General features: G+C 37.6%; 2 protein-coding genes and 1 non-coding gene across 3 annotated transcripts; 2 read left to right on the top strand and 1 right to left on the bottom strand.

Moving 5' to 3' along the window:
• Nucleotides 1-2,399: 2,399 nt before the first annotated feature.
• Nucleotides 2,400-2,471, top strand: Trnam-cau. Its single transcript has one exon. It is a non-coding gene; the product is annotated as a tRNA-Met (tRNA).
• A 1,219-nt stretch (nucleotides 2,472-3,690) lies between these two features.
• LOC110454049 (protein PF14_0175-like) lies at nucleotides 3,691-10,111 on the top strand. Its single transcript, XM_021503382.1, has 3 exons — nucleotides 3,691-3,716; nucleotides 6,743-7,736; nucleotides 9,530-10,111. The coding sequence occupies exons 1-3, from the start codon at nucleotides 3,691-3,693 to the stop codon at nucleotides 10,109-10,111; spliced, it is 1,602 nt and encodes a 533-aa protein (XP_021359057.1).
• Nucleotides 10,112-11,314: 1,203 nt separating this feature from the next.
• Nucleotides 11,315-20,385, bottom strand: LOC110454050 (crystallin J1A-like). Its single transcript, XM_021503383.1, has 7 exons — nucleotides 20,295-20,385; nucleotides 20,031-20,101; nucleotides 18,722-18,901; nucleotides 17,807-18,003; nucleotides 15,170-15,302; nucleotides 13,633-13,797; nucleotides 11,315-12,822 (listed from the first exon to the last, which is right to left on the bottom strand). The coding sequence occupies exons 1-7, from the start codon at nucleotides 20,318-20,320 to the stop codon at nucleotides 12,578-12,580; spliced, it is 1,017 nt and encodes a 338-aa protein (XP_021359058.1). The 5' UTR covers nucleotides 20,321-20,385; the 3' UTR covers nucleotides 11,315-12,577.
• Nucleotides 20,386-20,470: the final 85 nt, after the last annotated feature.

Here is a 20,470-nt window from a genome sequence, read left to right as displayed (position 1 = left end):
TGCTCTTAGCTCCCGAAATCTATGTAATAAGGAAAATCACTCACGTGTGTTTGGTTCAAAGTCAAGATGTAAAGAGACCGCGCCAATACGACACAGCGAGGTTTTCGCGTAGCTCGACGAGATCTCGTGTCGGTGCGGTCCACGGTCCAAGGGAGCTAACTCTCCCGAAATTCACCACACTCCTCCCTGTTTTATGAAGGCCCATGACCAGGAAGAGGTCGGAGGATGAAAAACCGCCTTGCTGTTGGCGACTTGGCCAGAGGTTAATAACTGTGGAGGTCAATAGCCCCCTTAACTGAACAATATTTTGTGAAGGTCAGGACCTCCCAACCCCAAGCGAACAGTATTTTTCAGAGGTCAGGGCCCGTTTTAAGTGGATTTACAATACCTTGCAGCAGATTTCAAGGACTGGCATGTACTCCAGTGTGTTTGCTAACAAACCAGTGTATATTCAGGAACTTCACATCAATGATGACAATCATGTAAACAAGGAAGAAGTTGTACAACACATCATTGCCTAAGCTAATGTGGCCAGCAATTGTGATTTCCTGATGAAACTAGATGCAATATTCTTCTCAAAGAATGAGCGTACAGCTTACATCCAGATAGAATTGAGCGATAGGTTGCTTAGTACCCCCTTAAGTAACAATATGTTGTCGAGTACAGTCCTACCTACCCCTTGGAAAGGAGGTTACTGGTGGAGGCCAGTGTTTGATAAGGCCTCAATAAGCCAAGCTTTAGCCTTGCTGGGTTTATCTCTCCAAGGAACGTACACCACAGTTATGGATATAATCCTATCAAATAAGCACAGTCCCCCCGTGCCTTGCTAAGCATGGAAATAGTTTCCCCATGACAGGGCCCAATATCGGCTATGGTGTAAATATTGAGACCCGGGGTGTCAGTAAAGCGTTTAAGGGAAGAATGCCCTCCCAAATTGTAGAAAGATGTAGGATGACTATCCACCGTACTTGGCGTTTGAAGATGACAGGGGAAGCTTAATCTCCCCTGCCTGTGGGTACCACAGAGAAATCTGGGGGCTGCTTCAGAGCCCCCCTCTTTGAGTTTGGAGTTAAGGACGGGAGTATCCCCCTCCCCTCACTGCAACCGTACTACAGATGTGCTAAAAAGTTACTTGCACAGAGTTCGGGGTTAAAAATGGTGGGGAAGTATTCCCTCCCCACACTACAGGTAGCGACAATTGGTATGCCAGGAGGTCTCTTACTCAAAAGAGTAGAACCCCCTGGCATTGGCGTTGAGTTGGCTCGCCAGGAGGTACACGTTGTCCCCCCTTAGCGAGGCCAACTCCTCCAGCGTGTGCCTCAGTAGCCAGGGGCTGTTAATTCCAACCCCAGCCCATGTAGGCACCAGGTAGGGAGCATCTGAATCTAGCAACAATCTGCTAGAGTCAAAGCCCCCCAAGGCCAGTTGCGTGGAGGGGGCTCTGAGAGACGGTCACCCCGATATAGATTTTTGGCAGCAGCTGCCGCCAAGCCTCTATATCCTCCACGGTACCCAGTGAAGCAGTGCCACCCTGGCACCCTTCGGAAACATCCGAGGGCCTCCTGTGCTGCCCGGCCACTGCCCCCATCCTTACAGTGGATTATCACCTCTATAGCGGTACAGACCTGGTCCCGCAGCTGCTGCAGGAACCCCATAAGGTGGAATCCCCTCCCCACCTTATGGGGGTGTAGGCCAATGGCTATTTTGACCCTTGGGTCACCAGCCACCTGGCCCTGGCGCCTATTCCAGCTGTCGGGGTAGGCATAATTGGCCACCCCGCCCAGAAGGAGTACCTCTCCACAGTCCTCCTGAGCCGCCAAGCTAGCGAAGGAGGTTGCCCTGGTGAAATCATATTTCTCATAAATTGAGAATTAAATTAATTAAAGGAAGGCCACAGCTAGGTGATTAACACACTGATCTGAAGTATCAGTGCACATCACGTGTCAAGAAGGCCTAACAGTTACCTGCGTAAGTAACCTGGCCCTGTGCTCAATGGGACTTTATTTACATTTGGGGTCACGCTTCGAAGGCTTATGAAGAAATATTGCCCCCTTAGCAATAAGCATTCGAGGTGAAAATGAATGTTCCGTTTGTTTCATGAGCGATTATCTAACGTCAAGCTTATAAATGCAAGAAACTCACCTTAAACGTTAATTTAGGTTCAGAGTCGAAGCGGTCATTTCCGCGCTATAACGAGGGCCGTGTTATTTGGTTTATATTAAAAATATTGAAATTCAAACTACAGTAAGTCTACTTGCATGAAGATTTTAAAAGAGCAAGAAATTTTGCACATTTGCTGTAGATATATTTTTCAAAACAATTGCGAGATATAGCCTAATTTTATTGCTCCGGCTACCAATGACTTTAAATTTAACATACACAAAGACGCTCTGCATGTGAGCAGAGTGGCGCAGTGGAAGCGTGCTGGGCCCATAACCCAGAGGTCCGAGGATCGAAACCTCGCTCTGCTAATGTTTTTTTTTTACTTCATCAGATAATTAAGATTGATTTTCTTTCAATTATCATTTCTTTTTGTCCTCCAATAAAGAAGAAGACAAATAACAGAACAATAGTTAGATGGTTTAGTTTGAAAATACAAATGCAAGACGCAAGTCTCCGTAAGATATTGCGATTTTACCAAAGCAGGGAAACACTTTAGACAATGGCTTAAACAATTCGTTAGCTGAACACAAATGCGAGTGCATTCCCCTGTCCTATAATGCAGTGGTCCAACGCTTCCGGTGTTTTTTTCTGTAGTATTGATACCTCCCTCCATTTAAAAGAAACCCGACATTGTGTGTGATTTTTTGGTTTAAAACAATATTTTAGAAAGCCAGTCTTTGGCGGACCCAGAGGTGCTGTCCTAGTTGCCCAGGCAACACTCTTTTTTTTCTGTGTCCAAAAATAATCTGGACCAGAGACATATAAAGCCAGTAGTATATACGTCTCTGTCTGGACCAAGGTTTTTGAAGATTTTCCTTTATTTCATATGGGATTTCCTTCTAATATCAACCATCCCTTGACCTGCTATGATTTTCTATGGCTTCCCCTTTCCAGCAGTTGCAGTATCTATGTATTCCTTAGGGTGTTGCCCAAACAATGAGTCCACTAAATGGTTACACCAGTTTTATTATATGGTTGTGAAGCATGTTTTTTTTCTAATAATACCGTCATAGAAAGAGTCCATCTCAAACATTCTGCAAATTATTACTTCACCTTAAATCTTCTACCCCTGACATCATGGTTTATGGAGAGCTCGGCAGGCATCCTGTTGGTATAGAAATTAAGACCCGAATGATATCATATTGGTCAAAACTGATTTGAGGTAAAGAAAGTAAAGTAAGTAATATTTTGTATAGATTATCAATTATTATCAACGAAGAAAAAAATGGTTCCTTCGCATGGATAGAAAGCATAAAGAGTACCTTGAATAATTGCGGACTCTCTAATATCTGGTTAAACCAAAATCCAATTAATCCAAAGTGGCTTGTTTCAAAAATAAAACTTAACTTGACTGATCAGTTCAAACAAAACTGGGCAGAAATATGCAGAGACTCTCCAAAATCCACCATATACAGAGTCTTTAACGAAGAAGTCGTGTTCGAAAACTACTTAAATATTCTCTCAAAAAAATATGCTGAAATAGTAACTTACCTGTAGAAGCCGGAATTAGGAGTAATATACCAAGACATGAACGTATTTGCCAATTGTGTAATGTAAGAGATATCGGAGATGAATTCCATTATATATTTGAATGTCCGGCATTAGATAATGAAAGGAAAATTTCTCTATCCTCTATGTTAATTAGACGTCATAGTGTATTATCGCTTAAGGTTATAATGTCATCTAAAAGAAAAGCATTCCTAAAAAAAATATGTACTTTTATCAATAAAAAAAATCCTGTCTGTTCCCCTGCATGAAAGTATTTATTATATGTAACTGCAGTACATCTCCGTTTCTATTATACTGTATCCCTCTATATAACCACGCATGCTAATTACTGTACATGAAATCTTTATAAATGCAAAGGTGTTGAGACAAATAAAAAAAAGTTTGAAGGCATCTAAACAATACGTGATTAATCCTCCATTGACTGTATATTAGCAGGGTCTCGACCGGCCAGGTCAGTGGTCAAGGCTCGTCAGACTGATTCTACCTAATCTTTTGTCACGGTGTTGTGATAACCCTGACAGTTGGGAAAACACTATACCATCTATTGGAATTAGGTTTATTCGTAAAGTGTTATTTCAAAGGTAGAGTCTATTTCATGATAAACATATATACCTGTATTTTCACCTGTGGTTTCAAGTACACATGATCACCAGGAATGATTTATTATACAAATTAAGAAATATTAATTTCGGAAATTATTAAATACTATGAAGCACCCTCCTTACCATCACTTCATCAGGTTACGATAACCAATGCTAGCATAAAAGCTTGGCGTGTACATCCTTTTGATTAGATTTTTTTTAATATATATAATATTTTATTTGTAAGGGTGTTGCCCTTGTTCAATAAAATACAAAAAGTTAAATCATAGTTCATATTTATGACAAAATAAATTAATATTAAATTGCCAAAATGCTCGCATAAACTAAATGTATACGTTAAGTTCAAACTCAAGTTTTTTATTACCGTAAGTCTTTCGACACATGATATCGGTTGCAAATTTACAAAGTACAGAGCCCCTCCCCGCCCCTAAACTTTGAAAAGTGACCATTTGAATGGCCTGACACAAACATCAACATATTCAAAAAATACACATTTTTACCATATATTTTTTTACCGACAGAAAATATAAATACTCTATAAAATATAACTTGGAAACCCAGAAACTAATTTACGCCTCACTCGATTAATTCCTGTGTCCCCTGTCTTTGACAATGTCGTACCATAATTTCATTACAAGGTAGCTAATAACAATATTAGATAGACAGGGCTATGGAAAAAGTTTTATTGGTGATATATATTAGTATTGGAAAGTATAGTTTGTGCGTACATTGTCTTGAAACAACGTTCAAACAGAGAGGTGTATGTCTCTGATCAAATATTATAGCCACATGCGCAAAATGGTGAAAATAAATTGCATTTATCTTCTGATAGATCAGAGACATAGAACCTGTCCCTCTGTCTTTCCCCTCTATCTGTCCCTCTGTCTGTCCATCTGTCTGTCCCTCTATCTGTCCCTCTGTCTTTCCCTCTATCTGTCCCTCTGCGTGTCCCTCTGTCTGTCCCTGTCTGTCCCTCTGTCTGTCCCTCTGTCTGTCCCTTTGTCTGTCCCTCTTTCTCTCCCTCTGTCTGTCCCCCTACCTGTCCCTATGTCTGTCCCTCTGTCTGTCCCTCTTTCTGTCCCTTTGTCTGTCCCTCTTTCTCTCCCCCTGTCTGTCCCTCTGCCTGTCCCTATGTCTGTCCCTCTGTCTTTCCCTCTATCTGTCCCTCTGTCTGTCCATCTGTCTGTCCCTCTATCTGTCCCTCTGTCTTTCCCCCTATCTGTCCCTCTGTCTGTCCCTCTGTCTGTCCCTCTGCCTGTCCCTCTGCCTGTTCCTCTGCCTGTCCATCTGTCTGTCCCTCTCCCTGTCCATCTGTCTGTCCCTCTTTCTGTCCCTTTGTCTGTCCCTCTTTCTCTCCCTCTGTCTGTCCCTATGTCTGTCCCTCTGTCTGTCCCTCTGTCTGTCCCTCTATCTGTCCCTCTGTCTGTCCCTCTGCCTGTACCTCTATCTGTCCCTCTGTCTGTCCCTCTGTCTGGTCCCTCTGTCTGTCCCTCTATCTGTATCTCTGTCTGTCCCTCTGTCTGTTCCTCTGCCTGTACCTCTATCTGTCCCTCTGTCTGTCCCTCTGTCTGTCCCTCTGCCTGTCCCACATATTGTTTTATCGACCTTATCATCATGGTTAATTGTGATTTCGACTAAGAAATATAATTGAAATTTGACTTGATCATAAAGGTTTACGGATCAAGATGAAATCATAGCAATCTAGCCTCGATTGGATATAATATTTGGCAGGAAAATAGGTATGTGCACCGCTTTGTGATAATCAGCCGTCCAAACTAGTTGAAGGAATTTTTATTAAATTTGGGATAGAGCAATTGTTTTTGTCGAGGGGATTAGATGTTAAATAAAATGAAAATTTAAATTAGTTGTCTTCAGAAAGACAAACATTGTGTATCGTCATTGTGAAGCAGTATTGTAAGCATTTACCCAAGTGTCCATTGATTCAGGTTAAAGGTCCAAGTCTTGTAGATCGAATTATTCTACATTTCTTTGCTGTAAAACATTTATTATGACAAAATTTACATCATAAACACAAGTTTTGGAGTTACATTGATAGGACAGGGATTATTTTTGTTCAGGTTAATCATGCAACCTCTTTTGGAGGGTTCCGTTTAAAGTAGATGCCTCTCCTATCTCTTGGACATCCTTGATCTACCATGATGATAGATACCATAAATGTTCCTTGTGTCAAAAAAACCCTGTTTTATAGATTTCACCAGTTTTTGTACAATATTTCCTTTACGATTCTGCACAAAAAAAAATTCAACAATTTTCACCCTTGGAATAAAGATATTCCAACATTAAAAGATGATAATTTAAGTGCAGTGATGAAAAAATAATTATGGTTGGTTTCTTTATTAATGTTGAATTACTAAAATTTGCTATAGAACATTTCATTTCTAACACTTATTCATGAGATATTACACATTAATTCCTAATTAATTACAATTTTTACATTTCATCAACAGATCCGAGCCATGTGATTCAGGATTTGAGATTGCTAAAGATGCAGAATACAACCCCAATATTACAGTGCCTGATTTACCAGAGGACTGCAGTCAGGAAGACTTTGAAACCAAGCCTATACCAGTACAACTTTACAGAAACACAAGTTACCCATTGTCTTATGTGGAAAGCGTACAAACACAGCCAGAAATTGTCAAGATTGATGCACAGCAAAGTTCACTAAAAAAGCCAGACATTGGCAATGTAAACACACCGCAAAGTTCACTAAAGCAGCCAGACATTGGCAATGTAAACACACAACAAAGTTCACTAAAACAGCCGGACATTGGCAATGTAAACACACAGCAAAATTTAGTAACACAGCCAGACATTGGCAACCTGGATACACAGCAAAGTTCAGTTACACAGCCATACATAGTTAACATGGATACACAGCAAAGTTCAGTTACACAGCCATACATAATTAATCTGAATACACAGCAGAGCTTACAAACACAGCCAGAAATTGCCAACATGAATACGCAGCAAAGTTTGATTACACAGCCAGATATAGCCAACATGAATACACAGCAGAGTCTATTTACCCAGCTGAACTTTGCCAATAGGCTAACACAACAATGTTTACTGACACAGCTGGATGTTGCCAGTTGGCTAACACAGGAAAGTTTACAAATAGACATCTCCACCAACACTCCAAAGCAATGTTCACCAACACAGGCAGAAGTTGGCACTGAAAGTACACAGCAAAAATTACTTGCACAACTTAAAAATGCCAACAAGCTAACAGAGACATGTTTATTAACACATCTGAACATTGCCAACAGATTTACGCAGCAAATGTTACCAGCACAGCTGGACAGTGTCAACAAGAGAATGGAACAAGGTTTACCATTGGTGTTACTATCCCCACCAAATAGCCAATCATGTGTAGTTCCTTCTAACCCAAACACCAATGCAGCACTAGAAGTAGATAAGTTGGCTTCAGCTTCAACAAAGGTATGTTCAACTTCAGATTCGAATAAGAGACATTTTCTTTCCAGCACTGACAAAAAGGTATGGTATACCCCTACACACAAACCAATACCAGTCAAAAACAGCATTCCCAAAACTTCATGTGCAACCAAAACATACCTGCTTGTGCCTTGTACGGAATCTAGCTCAATATCTACAAACAACAAATGTCAACCATTACATGTGCTACCTTTACAACAAAATGTTTCTTTAACTTCTGCAAGCAGTAAAATGCTGAACCTTGCCAATCCGATTACACAGCCAAATTTGCAAAAACTGCCAAACATAGCAGGCAAGTCTACACAACAACGTTTACCAACACCTCCAATCATTGCCAACAAGGCTACACAGCAAAGTTTGCGTACACATTTAATCGTTGCCAACAATAATACGCCGCAAAGTTTGCCAACAAGGCTACGCAGCAAAGTTTGCGAATACATTTAATCGTTGCCAACAATAATACGCCGCAAATATTGCCAACAAGGCTACACAGCAAAGTTTGCGAATACATTTAATCGTTGCAAACAATAATACGCCGCAAATATTGCCAACACAGCCAATCATTGCCAACAATGATATGTCGCAAAGTTTGCCAACACAATTTATCATTGCCAACAATAATACGCCGCAAAGATTACGAACTAAGCTAATCCTTGCCAACAAGCCATAACAGCAAAGTTTACCAACACATCCAATCATTGCCAGCCAGACTTCACAGAATGGTCTATCAACACATCCAAACATTGCTAACTAAACTACACAACAAAATTTGCCAACAAATATAAGCATTGCCAACAAAACTACACAGCAAAGTTTGCCAACACTTTCAGGCATTGCCAGTCAAACTTTGCAGCAAAGTTTACAAACACAGCCAAATATTGCCAACAGTTCACAGCAAATGTTACCGATACAGCTGAACAATGCCAGCAAAACCATACAGCAATCATTACCATTATTACTCTATGTTGCACCCGGTTGTAAACAGTTTTTGATGGCTCCTTCTAGACTGAATTCCAATTCGGCACCAGAAACAGATACTAAACAGGGACTAAAGTTTCAACAAAGGAATGCTTACCTTTGCATTCTTCTGGTAAAAGTGAAGATCTGACCTGTTTTAATGTTTCCTCCAAACACCTTACTAGTGATGGTAGAATGTTAGGCAGCAATCTTGTAACAGATAAAAAAAAATATGGATGACCTGCAAAAGCGATTCATCTACAACTGAGAAGAAAGGTCAGATGCCATCTGTGGATCTTCACCAAGGTGATTCTGTTTGTAAAAGTAGCATCCAGAGCAGTCGTACAGTGGTAAGTACGTCTAGGAATACAATGGTTTGTTCTGTAGATATTCAAAGTTCATATGAACATATGCAATACAAATCCAAGCATATTTCCTAGAATCTCAAAAACTAAGACACAGCCTATTTTTGAAGCCATTTAGCGTGAAATGCATGTGCATCTTAATTTCAAGGCTCTTACTTTCATAGCATTTTAAATGGCCCAAGCCATCGTTGAGCTGGACCCACCATTAGAGGTCATACAAATGTAGTAAATTAAAGTTGCCAGGATGATGGCTAAAAATACTCGAGTCATTTATTTATCCCTTTCACTACAACAAACTTGACCTTGTCAAGTTGCTTGATAATTCATGTTAAAACAAGCCTCCATTTGTTGCTAGCACTTAGGTAAGTATCTACCGTATACCAGTAATTGAGTTTTAAATCCAAAAGTAATAAACAATTCATTTAGGCTTGTGAGTTTTTCCTTCTTTTATTTCAGTTGGATGATATCAAGGAAGAAGGAAATATACAGTTAAATGAGAATCCTACTGAGAGTAAAAGGGAAGACATTGACATACATTTTACTGGTGTGAAGGATTGTGACAAGGAAGTTTATGATAAATGTGCCGTCGACAGTGATAAGAACAGCCCAGCAAGTGAACTCTCTTCACTTACAGATAATAATACCCAAAGTGAGGCTATGGAGGCCAGCCAAGCAAGTGAACTCCCTTCACTTACAGATAGTAATACCCAAAGTGAGTCTATGGAGGACAGTTCAGCGAGTGAAATCTTAACGCTTACGGATAACAATATCCAAAGTGAGGCTATGGAGGCCAGCCAAGCAAGTGAACTCCCTTCACTTACAGATAATAATACCCAAAGTGAGGCTATGGAGGACAGTTCAGCGAGTGAAATCTTAACGCTTACTGATAACAATATCCAAAGTGAGGCTATGCAGGACAGTTCAGCGACTGAACTCCCATCAGACAAACCTAACTTGTATAATGACTGTGTGAATATCAAGATGGTATGTGTGGTTCTGATCTTACGTGACTGCAGTGTGATGAATCTTATAAAATGATGTCAAAATAGTGCAACTGCAGGATTGTTTTCTTTGATAAATTAATTTCAGCTGTAGGCCTTAATTGTGGGCGTTTTCATGTTTTGGAAAGTATTTGCTAGTATAGTGAAAATAAGCATGCCAAGATACTGATAACTTATGAAATGTATGCTTGTGAATCATATTGCATACATATATTAACTCTTGTTTGTAAAACCTCCGGTTTGATCAAGATTTCTTTGCAACACATTATTTTAATTGGATCATCTTCTCTGCCAATCGAGCTAAACAGAAATTCTCCTTAACCAAGTCGGTTGGAAGCACTGCTAGTATTTCAGCATCTGAAGGGGATTAAGTCACACTCAAGGGAAGTCGCGAATGTTTTTATTAAAAAAAAACTACATTGAAAGTTTTCTGTGCACTTAAGTGAATTCTGTACCAAACTTAATATTTGATCAGTGTTTTGTGCAATCCAAAACTATCAATGAACTTTTCATATGCATTAACACTGTCTTGTATAAGTTTTACAAGACATCAACAGAATTCTTCATAGAATATAGTAAGTAATGTTGGTATGCTCAGTGTGGGATGCATGATGACAGGATATTTTAAGCATTTGTCCAATCCCGATCCAAATGTTGGGCGATCAAAGTTGTAATGTATTACTAAGGTGGTACATTGTTTTCGTCTATACTGGCAATTAGAACATGTCAGTCTCAAGGTTTAATCAACTTCACTATGAAGACTCAAGTCTACAAACATTATACAATACCATGTATATTGTTCCCAAAATAACAGGCTTCAATTTTAAGATATCCATGCAGGGCACAACTGCTCTGAACAATTTTGTTTTTAGTACAATTTATCAATGTTATTTCTATCAAGTATGCTGGGATATATCTGGTAGCATATATTCCATCTTTGCGTATTGCAGAGTTATCTTCTCTTGTGAGCAGGTATTGATTGTTACGTCATTGGTTAGTGTGAGAAAATTACGTCGTTTTCTCAAAAACTGACGACGTTACTCTCACAAACAAATGACGTAACAATCAATACCTGCTCACAAGAGCACATAACTCTGCAATACGAAAAGACGGAATATACTTTCAGTCAGATTTCAAACATGAAATACATCAGGTGTGGTTCTCTACAGTTTATCATGGTCATGATCATGATTGAAAATCCACGATCAGAGAGTAACAAGTCTGATATAAAAAAAAACCGAAATCATATCTTTTTTATAAGAGCAATTTATTTAGGAAAAACAATTGTAAAGGTATTCATTGGTTAGATTAAAGCATATTACCACTGTATAGACAGGTACATTCACGAATAAACATCTGGATGGAAAAGTTTTGTAAAAATTGTTTTGAAAGTCCATGGCAAATTAAAATTGTCATAGTTGCACATAATATGAAAAGGCAAAGCCTAAAAAGAGCATTGCACTTAAAATTTGTTGATATCTGATATTTACTTGTTCAGAATGAGATAATACTGGGTAAGAAAAGGAGTGCTAAACTTGGGTTGGTGGTCTGGAAAATCATTGTTGATTTCAACGTAAATGCAATATTGTTTCTCTTACGAGTGATGATGCATAAATAAATTATGTTAAGACTATAACAAGACTTTAGAAAATGTTAATTATTTCGTTCATATTCTCAACAACTAGAAATCAAAAGCTGATGAAATATTAGAAGAAGAAAGATGAAGATATCTCCCGATAGAAATATTAACAGAACTGGTTGATGACAAAGAGGGTCTTCAGAAAATATTCACATTTTTACTTTTTGTGCCTGTTACAAAAACAGAAATAATAAAAAGACCTAAGGCACAGAAAAAGAGATAAATGCAACGGACATCTGTTACAAGATTTTCCGGCTGTTTTTCATCCTTCCGGAAATAACCGATGTGTCAACAGTAAAGTTATTACAATAATGTGTTCTTATAATATATAGTTATGCATCATTTAATGTTTAGAGATTGTTAATTTTTAAGTTCAAATAGCATCAGAAGATGTATTTCAAACTCAATTTTTTTTTTTTTTATGTTCACCTTGTTAGAAAATGGCATGCGAGAGTACTACTATACATTTTGTTTCAGACTGTAGAAGTAATTCAAACTATAAAAATATTTGGATTCATACAAATTTCAAAGATCATTATAAAATGTTAAATGCTGACAAAAATGTTCATTTGTAGTGCAAAATAAAGCCGTGATCCGTTCTTGGTACTGACATTTGCAAAAAACGTAAATGATTATTGGTGAAGTCAGAGCGTTCCAACGTTAGCCCTGGGTGAGTATTTTGTTGCTAAGAACACCCATGGATAATCCTTCTTTTGATACAACCATAAACTTATATAATTTATCCACAGAATTTTCAATGAATGAAGAAAACAATAGATTGGTGATCCATTTAGGGTATTGTCACCTTAGGTACTGTCTATATGTTAAAGCGAAAACTTCCATAAATTGAAATGAAAAATTGTTTTAGCCTTCTCTTAAACCAACAAGTTGATTTGCAAAGTTGACCAGGTCATGTCCGTTGGAGGTTTTGCTGATCCAGTCCTCTGGTATAGCCTTAAATCCATTGACGGCCCCCAGAGTAGCCCCCACAAAGCCACACCTGCTGCAGTTACAGCCACCGGGGACTATTGTCATGACGACAGTGTCACGGAACTCTCCATTAGAGTTAAGTAGGCAGTGAACCGAGTTGGTAAAGTTACCAGGGACCTCTGTAATAGATAAACACAATATGTATACATCGTTTATGTTTGCCTTTTAAAATTCAACAAAACAAAATTTGAAATCAAATGAAATATACATAAATGAAGATAGACTTGGCGTAACCCAATGCGTTATAAATAAAACAAGATGTACCTTTCACTTGGTCTCAAAGTCACCTTGCTAGCTTGAACCAAAGGGATTTTCCTTTTTAGAGGGTAATGGTTAGTGTAGGACTAGAAAGGCTGGGGAAGCTGGTTTGATCCCAACAGAGACAGACATTCATTGTGTTCTCCAAACTGTATGTGTCCAACCCTTGTAACAAACTGTATGTGTCCAACCCTTGTAACAAACTGTATGTGTCCAACCCTTGTAACAAACTATATGTGTCCAACCCTTGTAACAAACTGTATGTGTCCAACCCTTGTAACAAACTGTATGTGTCCAACTTTTGTAACAAACTGTATGTGTCCAACCCTGGTAACAAACTGTATGTGTCCAACCCTTGTAACAAACTGTATGCGTGGCTAGCACATGTACAGGGACCTGACAGTTTTAAGGGGTTTAAGGTAACTTTCAGTAACCACCACCAATGACTGTATATATATATGAGGAGGGTTGCAAAGAACATATTATTACATAGATTCAAGAAATTACAAGCCAATAGGAGTGTAGGGTGAATGGTGTCAACCTCATGAGTATGTGAAAAGCAGCAGTATGACTGCAAAAAGTTTGGAAGATCAAAATAGTGTGTTTTCAGAGGAAACAGGGATCATGTCCATGGCAAGAGAATACATCAGGACAGGTCAACTACTACTTACTGCAACTGGATCCAACTTGATGTACAAAGTCTGTATGAGGTGTTGTTTTGCCATCGATAGCTTTCTGTATGTAAGCTTTTACGTCTGTATTGCTGGACTCGAGTGTCTCACGGACAGCCACCTCTATGGATTTCCCAAGGACACACTTTTCCAGTATACTGGCAGCTACATGTGAAGAAGACAATAACACTACATATATGAAAATGATCACATGCAACAAACAACCGTGTATACATTACTATCAGACAGGTTATAGGTTGATGTAAGTAAGTGCTAATATCAGTATATTCGTGTACAAGCTTATGGTTGAATATCATCATTCTGGGCCTCTAGGTTATTGAAAAACTTATTTTTTTTATTTTTTTTTTACAGTTAGTCATCTATTTTAACAAACATGATAGCCCTTTATCCAAGCAAGCTACTGGCCAATCAAATATCCTTCTTGGATTATGTGTTATTCAGGAGAAGGCACTAGATTAGAATGTTATAATTTATCTGATTCCTGTGACCTTTAATATGGGTCAAGGTAATTTATTTGAACCAATGAGATAGCCTTTTATCAAAGCATGCTACTGGCCATATATCACATCATGATCAGGGGTTGTGGTTATTCATAAGTAGCTTATGGTCCCATGTAAATTGAATATAGGTCAAGGTCTTTTAATTGAACAAACTTGATAGCCTTCCATTCCAGCCAATGGCCAAATATCATAGCCAAAAACCTCGGGAGTATTCAAAAGAAGTTGTGTTATGTATTAACAAATGTTTGCCCTGTGACCTTGAAAGTATGACAAAGTCAAATACAATAGACCTTCATTAAAGCATGCTACTTGCAAAATATCATCATCACTTGCTTATTACTTATTCAGAGAAAATTGTGTTAAGATTTAACCATAGATACCTGTGACCTTAGATAAGGATCAATTAAGGCCCTTCATGCTGCTGGTAAAATATTATCACCCTAGACACAGAATTCAGAAGAATATGTTCAAGGTTTTAATTTATTTGACCCCTATGACCTTTTATATTGCCCATGTTTCTTTTTTTTTAACAAGAATGTATAAAATTATTGATCAGTCAATTGTTATAGTTGATACTATTGATCAGGAGCATTTACAACTGACAATGAGATGTGAATAGGTTTGAAGGGGACTAGTGTCTTGTTTCCACATGTCTACATCAGAACCTTGTACAGTGACTGTTATATTGCCCATGTTTCTTTTTTTTTAACAAGAATGTATAAAATTATTGATCAGTCGATTGTTATAGTTGATACTATTGATCAGGAGCATTTACAACTGACAATGAGATGTGAATAGGTTGAAAGGGGACTAAAATATGAACATCTTTAGCTGTACAATTTATAAAAACAGAAATGCAGGTAAAAGGGTATAATTCTGTTCAGTTACTTTATAAGTATAACAAAATTCCTACAATCACCTGTCACCTCATTCTTTCTGGTATTTATAGAAGTAAGTATGATATAAATTGTTAAAAACATTCTTTAAAATTATTGTTTTTTATAGGACATGTATACCAGCCAATCCACATTCAACAGCAATAGCATCCTCCTGAGTGACCCGGATTGCTTTTTCCACTTCCTGGACAAGCTTGGCAGTGTTTCCTGCATACAGTGCTACCAATGGTGCCACCTTGGAAAATCCATCTGCCTGATAAATTGATAAGAATATTTCTGGGATACCATATTTTGTGAACATGAAGCTGCTTCATATATTGAGGAGCTGTTCAGTAACTGCATTTAGTGTCTTGTTTCCACATGTCTACATCAGAACCTTGTACAGTGACTGTTATATTGCCCATGTTTCTTTCTTTTTAACAAGAATGTATAAAATTATTGATCAGTCGATTGTTATAGTTGATACTATTGATCAGGAGCATTTACAACTGACAATGAGATGTGAATAGGTTTGAAGGGGACTAGTGTCTTGTTTCCACATGTCTACATCAGAACCTTGTACCATAAAGGTAACCAATAGAGATCAAATGCAATCCTGGCTAAATCATGACATTACCTCTGTGACCCTGAAAAGAGATCAAATGCAATCCTGGTTAATCATGACATTTCCTCTGTGACCCTGAATAGAGATCAAATGCAATCCTGGCTAAATCATGACATTACCTCTGTGACCATGATATAGAGATCAAATGCAATCCTGGCTAAATCATGACATTACCTCTGTGACCATGATATAGAGATCAAATGCAATCCTGGCTAAATCATGGCATTCCCTCTGTGACCCTGAATAGAGATCAAATGCAAGCCTGGCTAAATCATGACATTACCTCTGTGACCCTTAATAGAGATCAAATGCAATCCTGGCTAAATCATGACATTACGTCTGTGACCCTGAATAGAGGTCAAATGAAATCCTGGCTAAATCATGACATTCCCTCTGTGACCATGATATAGAGATCAAATGCAATCCTGGCTAAATCATGATATTACCTCTGTGACCATGATATAGAGATCAAATGCAATCCTGGCTAAATCATTACATTACCTCTGTGACCCTGAATAGAGATCAAATGAAATCCTGGCTAAATCATGACATTACCTCTGGGACCCTGAATAGAGATCAAATGCAATCCTGGCTAAATCATGACATTACGTCTGTGACCCTGAATAGAGATCAAATGAAATCCTGGCTAAATCATGACATTACCTCTGTGACCCTGAATAGAGATCAAATGCAACCCTGGCTAAATCATGACATTACCTCTGTGCCCCTGAATAGAGATCAAATGCAATCCTGGCTAAATCATAACATTACCTCTGTGACCCTGAATAGAGATGAAATGCAATCCTGGCTAAATCATGACATTCCCTCTGTGACCCTGAATAGAGGTCAAATGAAATACTGGCTAATTTAAATCATGACATTACCTCTGTGACCCTGAATAGAGGTCAAATGAAATACTGGCTAAATCATGACATTTCGTCTGTGACCCTGAATAGAGATCAAATGCAATCCTGGCTAAATCATGACATTTCCTCTGTGACCCTGAATAGAGATCAAATGCAAGCCAGGCTAAATCATGACATTACCTCTGTGACCCTGAATAGAGGTCAAATGAAAACCTGGCTAAATCATGACATTACGTCTGTGACCCTGAATAGAGATCAAATGCAATCCTGGCTAAATCATGACATTACGTCTATGACCCTGAATAGAGGTCAAATGAAATACTGGCTAAATCATGACATTATGTCTGACCCTGAATTGAGATCAAATGCAATACTGGCTAAATCATGACTTTCGTTACGTCTGTGACCCTGAATAAATGTACAATATGCAATCTATAGTTCTTAGAGATCATTATAGTAATGTTTTTAAAATGTTTAAAAAGATTTCAGAGTTGTGATCTTGACCACAGCCAAGCTCATTCATTTGAAAAAGAAAAAAAAGTAGGCCTTTGTCCTAGCATTCGCTTCAAGCCAAATATCATTGATCCACACGTTAATTATACCCCCTGCAAGAACGTTAGGGGGTGGGGTATATTGGAATCACCCTGTTTGTCCAGAATATTTTGTCATGCAAATCTTAAAAACTACAGAAGCAATTTCTCTCAAACTAAGCATATTATATAATTACTTCCCAAAGATATGATATTATGACTCGAGGCCTTATGACTATACTCTTAAAAAGTTAATAAAATTAAAGCTTTTAACACATCTGACACCTGTGATTTGGAAAGGAGATCAAGGTAATTCATTGCAGCCAACAATATTATCCTAGACCTCTTGAGAATTTAGAAAAACTTGTTTAAAAACACTTTATGTGGTCATTTATTTGAACAATTTTGATATCTTCTTATATCTGCTAACTTCTGGTCAAATATGGTCTTAAGTCTAATGTTTCCTAAGAAGATATTGAAGATATGAATTGTTACATTTCAGATGACAGAAAGATTTTAATTTAAGGGAGGTAAACAAACAATAATAACCAATTAATTAGCAATATTTTAAATAATAACCGTGTTCATTGATTAAATTCACCATTTACTACTGAAATAACTGATAACAATTGATGAAGACGATTTTAAAAGGAACAGAAAGCATCAAATCATTCAGAATGCTATCATACCCTGGGCCTCTTTGTCAGTCGGAGCTGATTCAGATGTTTAAGAAAAGAAAAGATGTTTATGAATCTACCTGTGCGTCAGTGGCTTTTCCAGTCTTGGTCAATCCTTCGTCATAATTCTTTATAAATTCTGTCAGTGATGCTGGTCTCCAGGGCCCTGGGATTGGCAAATCGTCTTTGGTTCTAGGATGACCCAGGTCAATTTCATAAGCAGATTTGGGGCCAAACCTTTCATAGAGGGATTTCTTGTAATGGTCTGTGTTTAATCCTAAAAAGTTGAAAATTTGTTGTCAAACTGGATCATCCCTGCAGTTAAACTGGAAGGATATTTATCTTTATTACATACTTACTAATAAATACGGGTTTTTTGTATATGCGATACGACACAATTGCTCTAACCCATATCAGCCCTCGCCGTATCACACCCCAAAACCTGTAACAGCCCGCAAAACCCATATCACACCCCTTTTGAAAAAAAAATCGTTTTTCAATATTTCAAAAATAAAAATAAATAATAAGATAGTAGTTTTTATTAGTAAGTATGTAATAAACAGAATAAAACACGACTTTTTCCATATCACAGCCAGTATCAACCCGAGGCTGCAATATCAGCCCAAGGGCCTAAGGCCCGAGGGCTGATATTGGTCGAGGGTTGATACTTGGTGCGATATGGAAAAAGGCATGTTTTATTCTGTTTATTATTCTCTATTTATCGTACATTATAATGATTTCTATACCATTTATTATAAAACAACATGTTAGACATTTCTTGTAACGTTTTATAGGTTCTGTCTCTCCTGAAATGGTATTGTATTGAAATGCTTACCATGGAAAGCTAAACAAAAAAAAGATAACCCTATCATTTATGTTTGTAGCAGCTTCAAACATTGGTTCCATGTAATGTTGTGTGTGTACAGTGTATATAGTATATACCTGTATGTAATACACTTATCAATGCCATAATGACCTACAAGTACCAAACTTACCTTTGTTTTCTACCATAGACTTCAGCAAAACAAATGTCTGATCCCCATAGCTGCTGTATCTACCAGTTGGGAGAGAGTAAAAAGGACAGCGACTTTCAGGCAGGAACTCTGGCTTCTGCTGACAATCTTCTACAACCTTTTTCATTTTCCCTACATCGTAGATCCAGTGTACTGGCATAGCTACAACAGATGTTAATCATGTACATACATCCACGGTGGTTATAAGATTTAAAAGAACAACTAGCATGGATCTATATCTTTTCTTTCATATAAACAATTTCTTTTTGTCTATGTTATACATATAAGATACATATAGAGTTGAAATGCATTGATGCAAATATATAAAATTTGAAAATAGGTGATTTCCTGGTTTCATAGTTTTCCTCTTATTTGTTTTTCGTCAGAAATGAAAAGCACATTATGGAAACAAATTTAGTAAAAATAAAAAATAAACAGAGAAATTTGCTCCTCCACAGACTAATTAAGGCAGCAATATATTTCTATTCATTGCCACGAGATATACTGGATTGTAATTCAAAATGTATTGACAGCCCCTATATGTATTGAGCCCTGACCTTGACTGTGTAACAGAAGCAAACTCTTTGCAGAAAAATAGCCCTTAATTGTAGCACATAGTTGCTGCAAGGTTGCTGTTCAAGCAGAAATGAAAGGCAAATGAAGCTTTTTCAAACACAACCAGCATTAAGTTGCAGCAACTCACGCTGCACACATTGCTGCTGGTATACACTGTAAATATGCTACATACTGCTTATAATAACATGAGAAATATTCTGGATATCATATAACATCAATTTTATACAACTTCAAAGTTTGAAAATTATAGGCTATAGGATTAAGGTAAAAATAAATCCCAACTCAAAATAAACCTTCATGAAAATACATTTACATTTCTTTAATTGATTAACATTTGCATATTGATATGGTACATGTATTTGTTCATTCACCTATCTATTTAAAAAAAGAAACATGTTTGAATCCGGTGAGGAGGATCATAGATCCTGTATCGGAAAATAAACTAAACTAAACAATGCAATATTCCTTTCATTGAAAGTCATACAAGGGACATTTGAACCACAGGGTCTCGTTACAAATGTCTGAAATACACATGTATATGCTATACTGATATGGGTCACAACACACATGTATGACAGTCATACATGTGTGTTGTGACCCATATCAGTATAGCATATGTGTATTTCAGACATTTGTAACGAGACCCTGTGTTTGAACAGAAAGTGTGTTTCATATTGGAGTTACACAATGTTATTCATCAATATTTTCTATATACCTGCTGCATCTGCCACTAAAGATCCAACAACTGCCCCTACACATCTCTGTGCAATGTCTACCATCTCGGTGCTATTAAAACATAAAGGACAATTCAAAAATAAGTAATGGACGTTTTCTACCGTTACATTTGTTGACCTACGGGTGAAAAGATGTAACACTACCACACGTGACAGACAAACAAATATTAGATAATACAAATTAAATAATAATAGACAACTAATATTTGTCAACAGGATCATGAAAATAATTATGTTTTGGTTACCAACGTTGACGAAGTAGCGTTTTCATGAATTATAAGTTTTACAGCGTGTTTCTGACAAAGTGAAAGTAGAAAGTCGATTAACCGGAAGTTGTTATCCAGTTCTGTAATATTTATCAATATTTCATTATTTCGTTCGATAAACCGTCAAGATTTATTTATTTAAAAGGAATATAAAA

The sequence above is a fragment of the Mizuhopecten yessoensis genome, unplaced genomic scaffold (genome assembly GCF_002113885.1).
Source record: "Mizuhopecten yessoensis strain PY_sf001 unplaced genomic scaffold, ASM211388v2 scaffold7647, whole genome shotgun sequence".
Lineage (NCBI taxonomy): Eukaryota > Metazoa > Mollusca > Bivalvia > Pectinida > Pectinidae > Mizuhopecten > Mizuhopecten yessoensis.
Note: the sequence above shows the minus strand (reverse complement) of the source record. Positions and strands in the feature narration are given on the sequence as shown.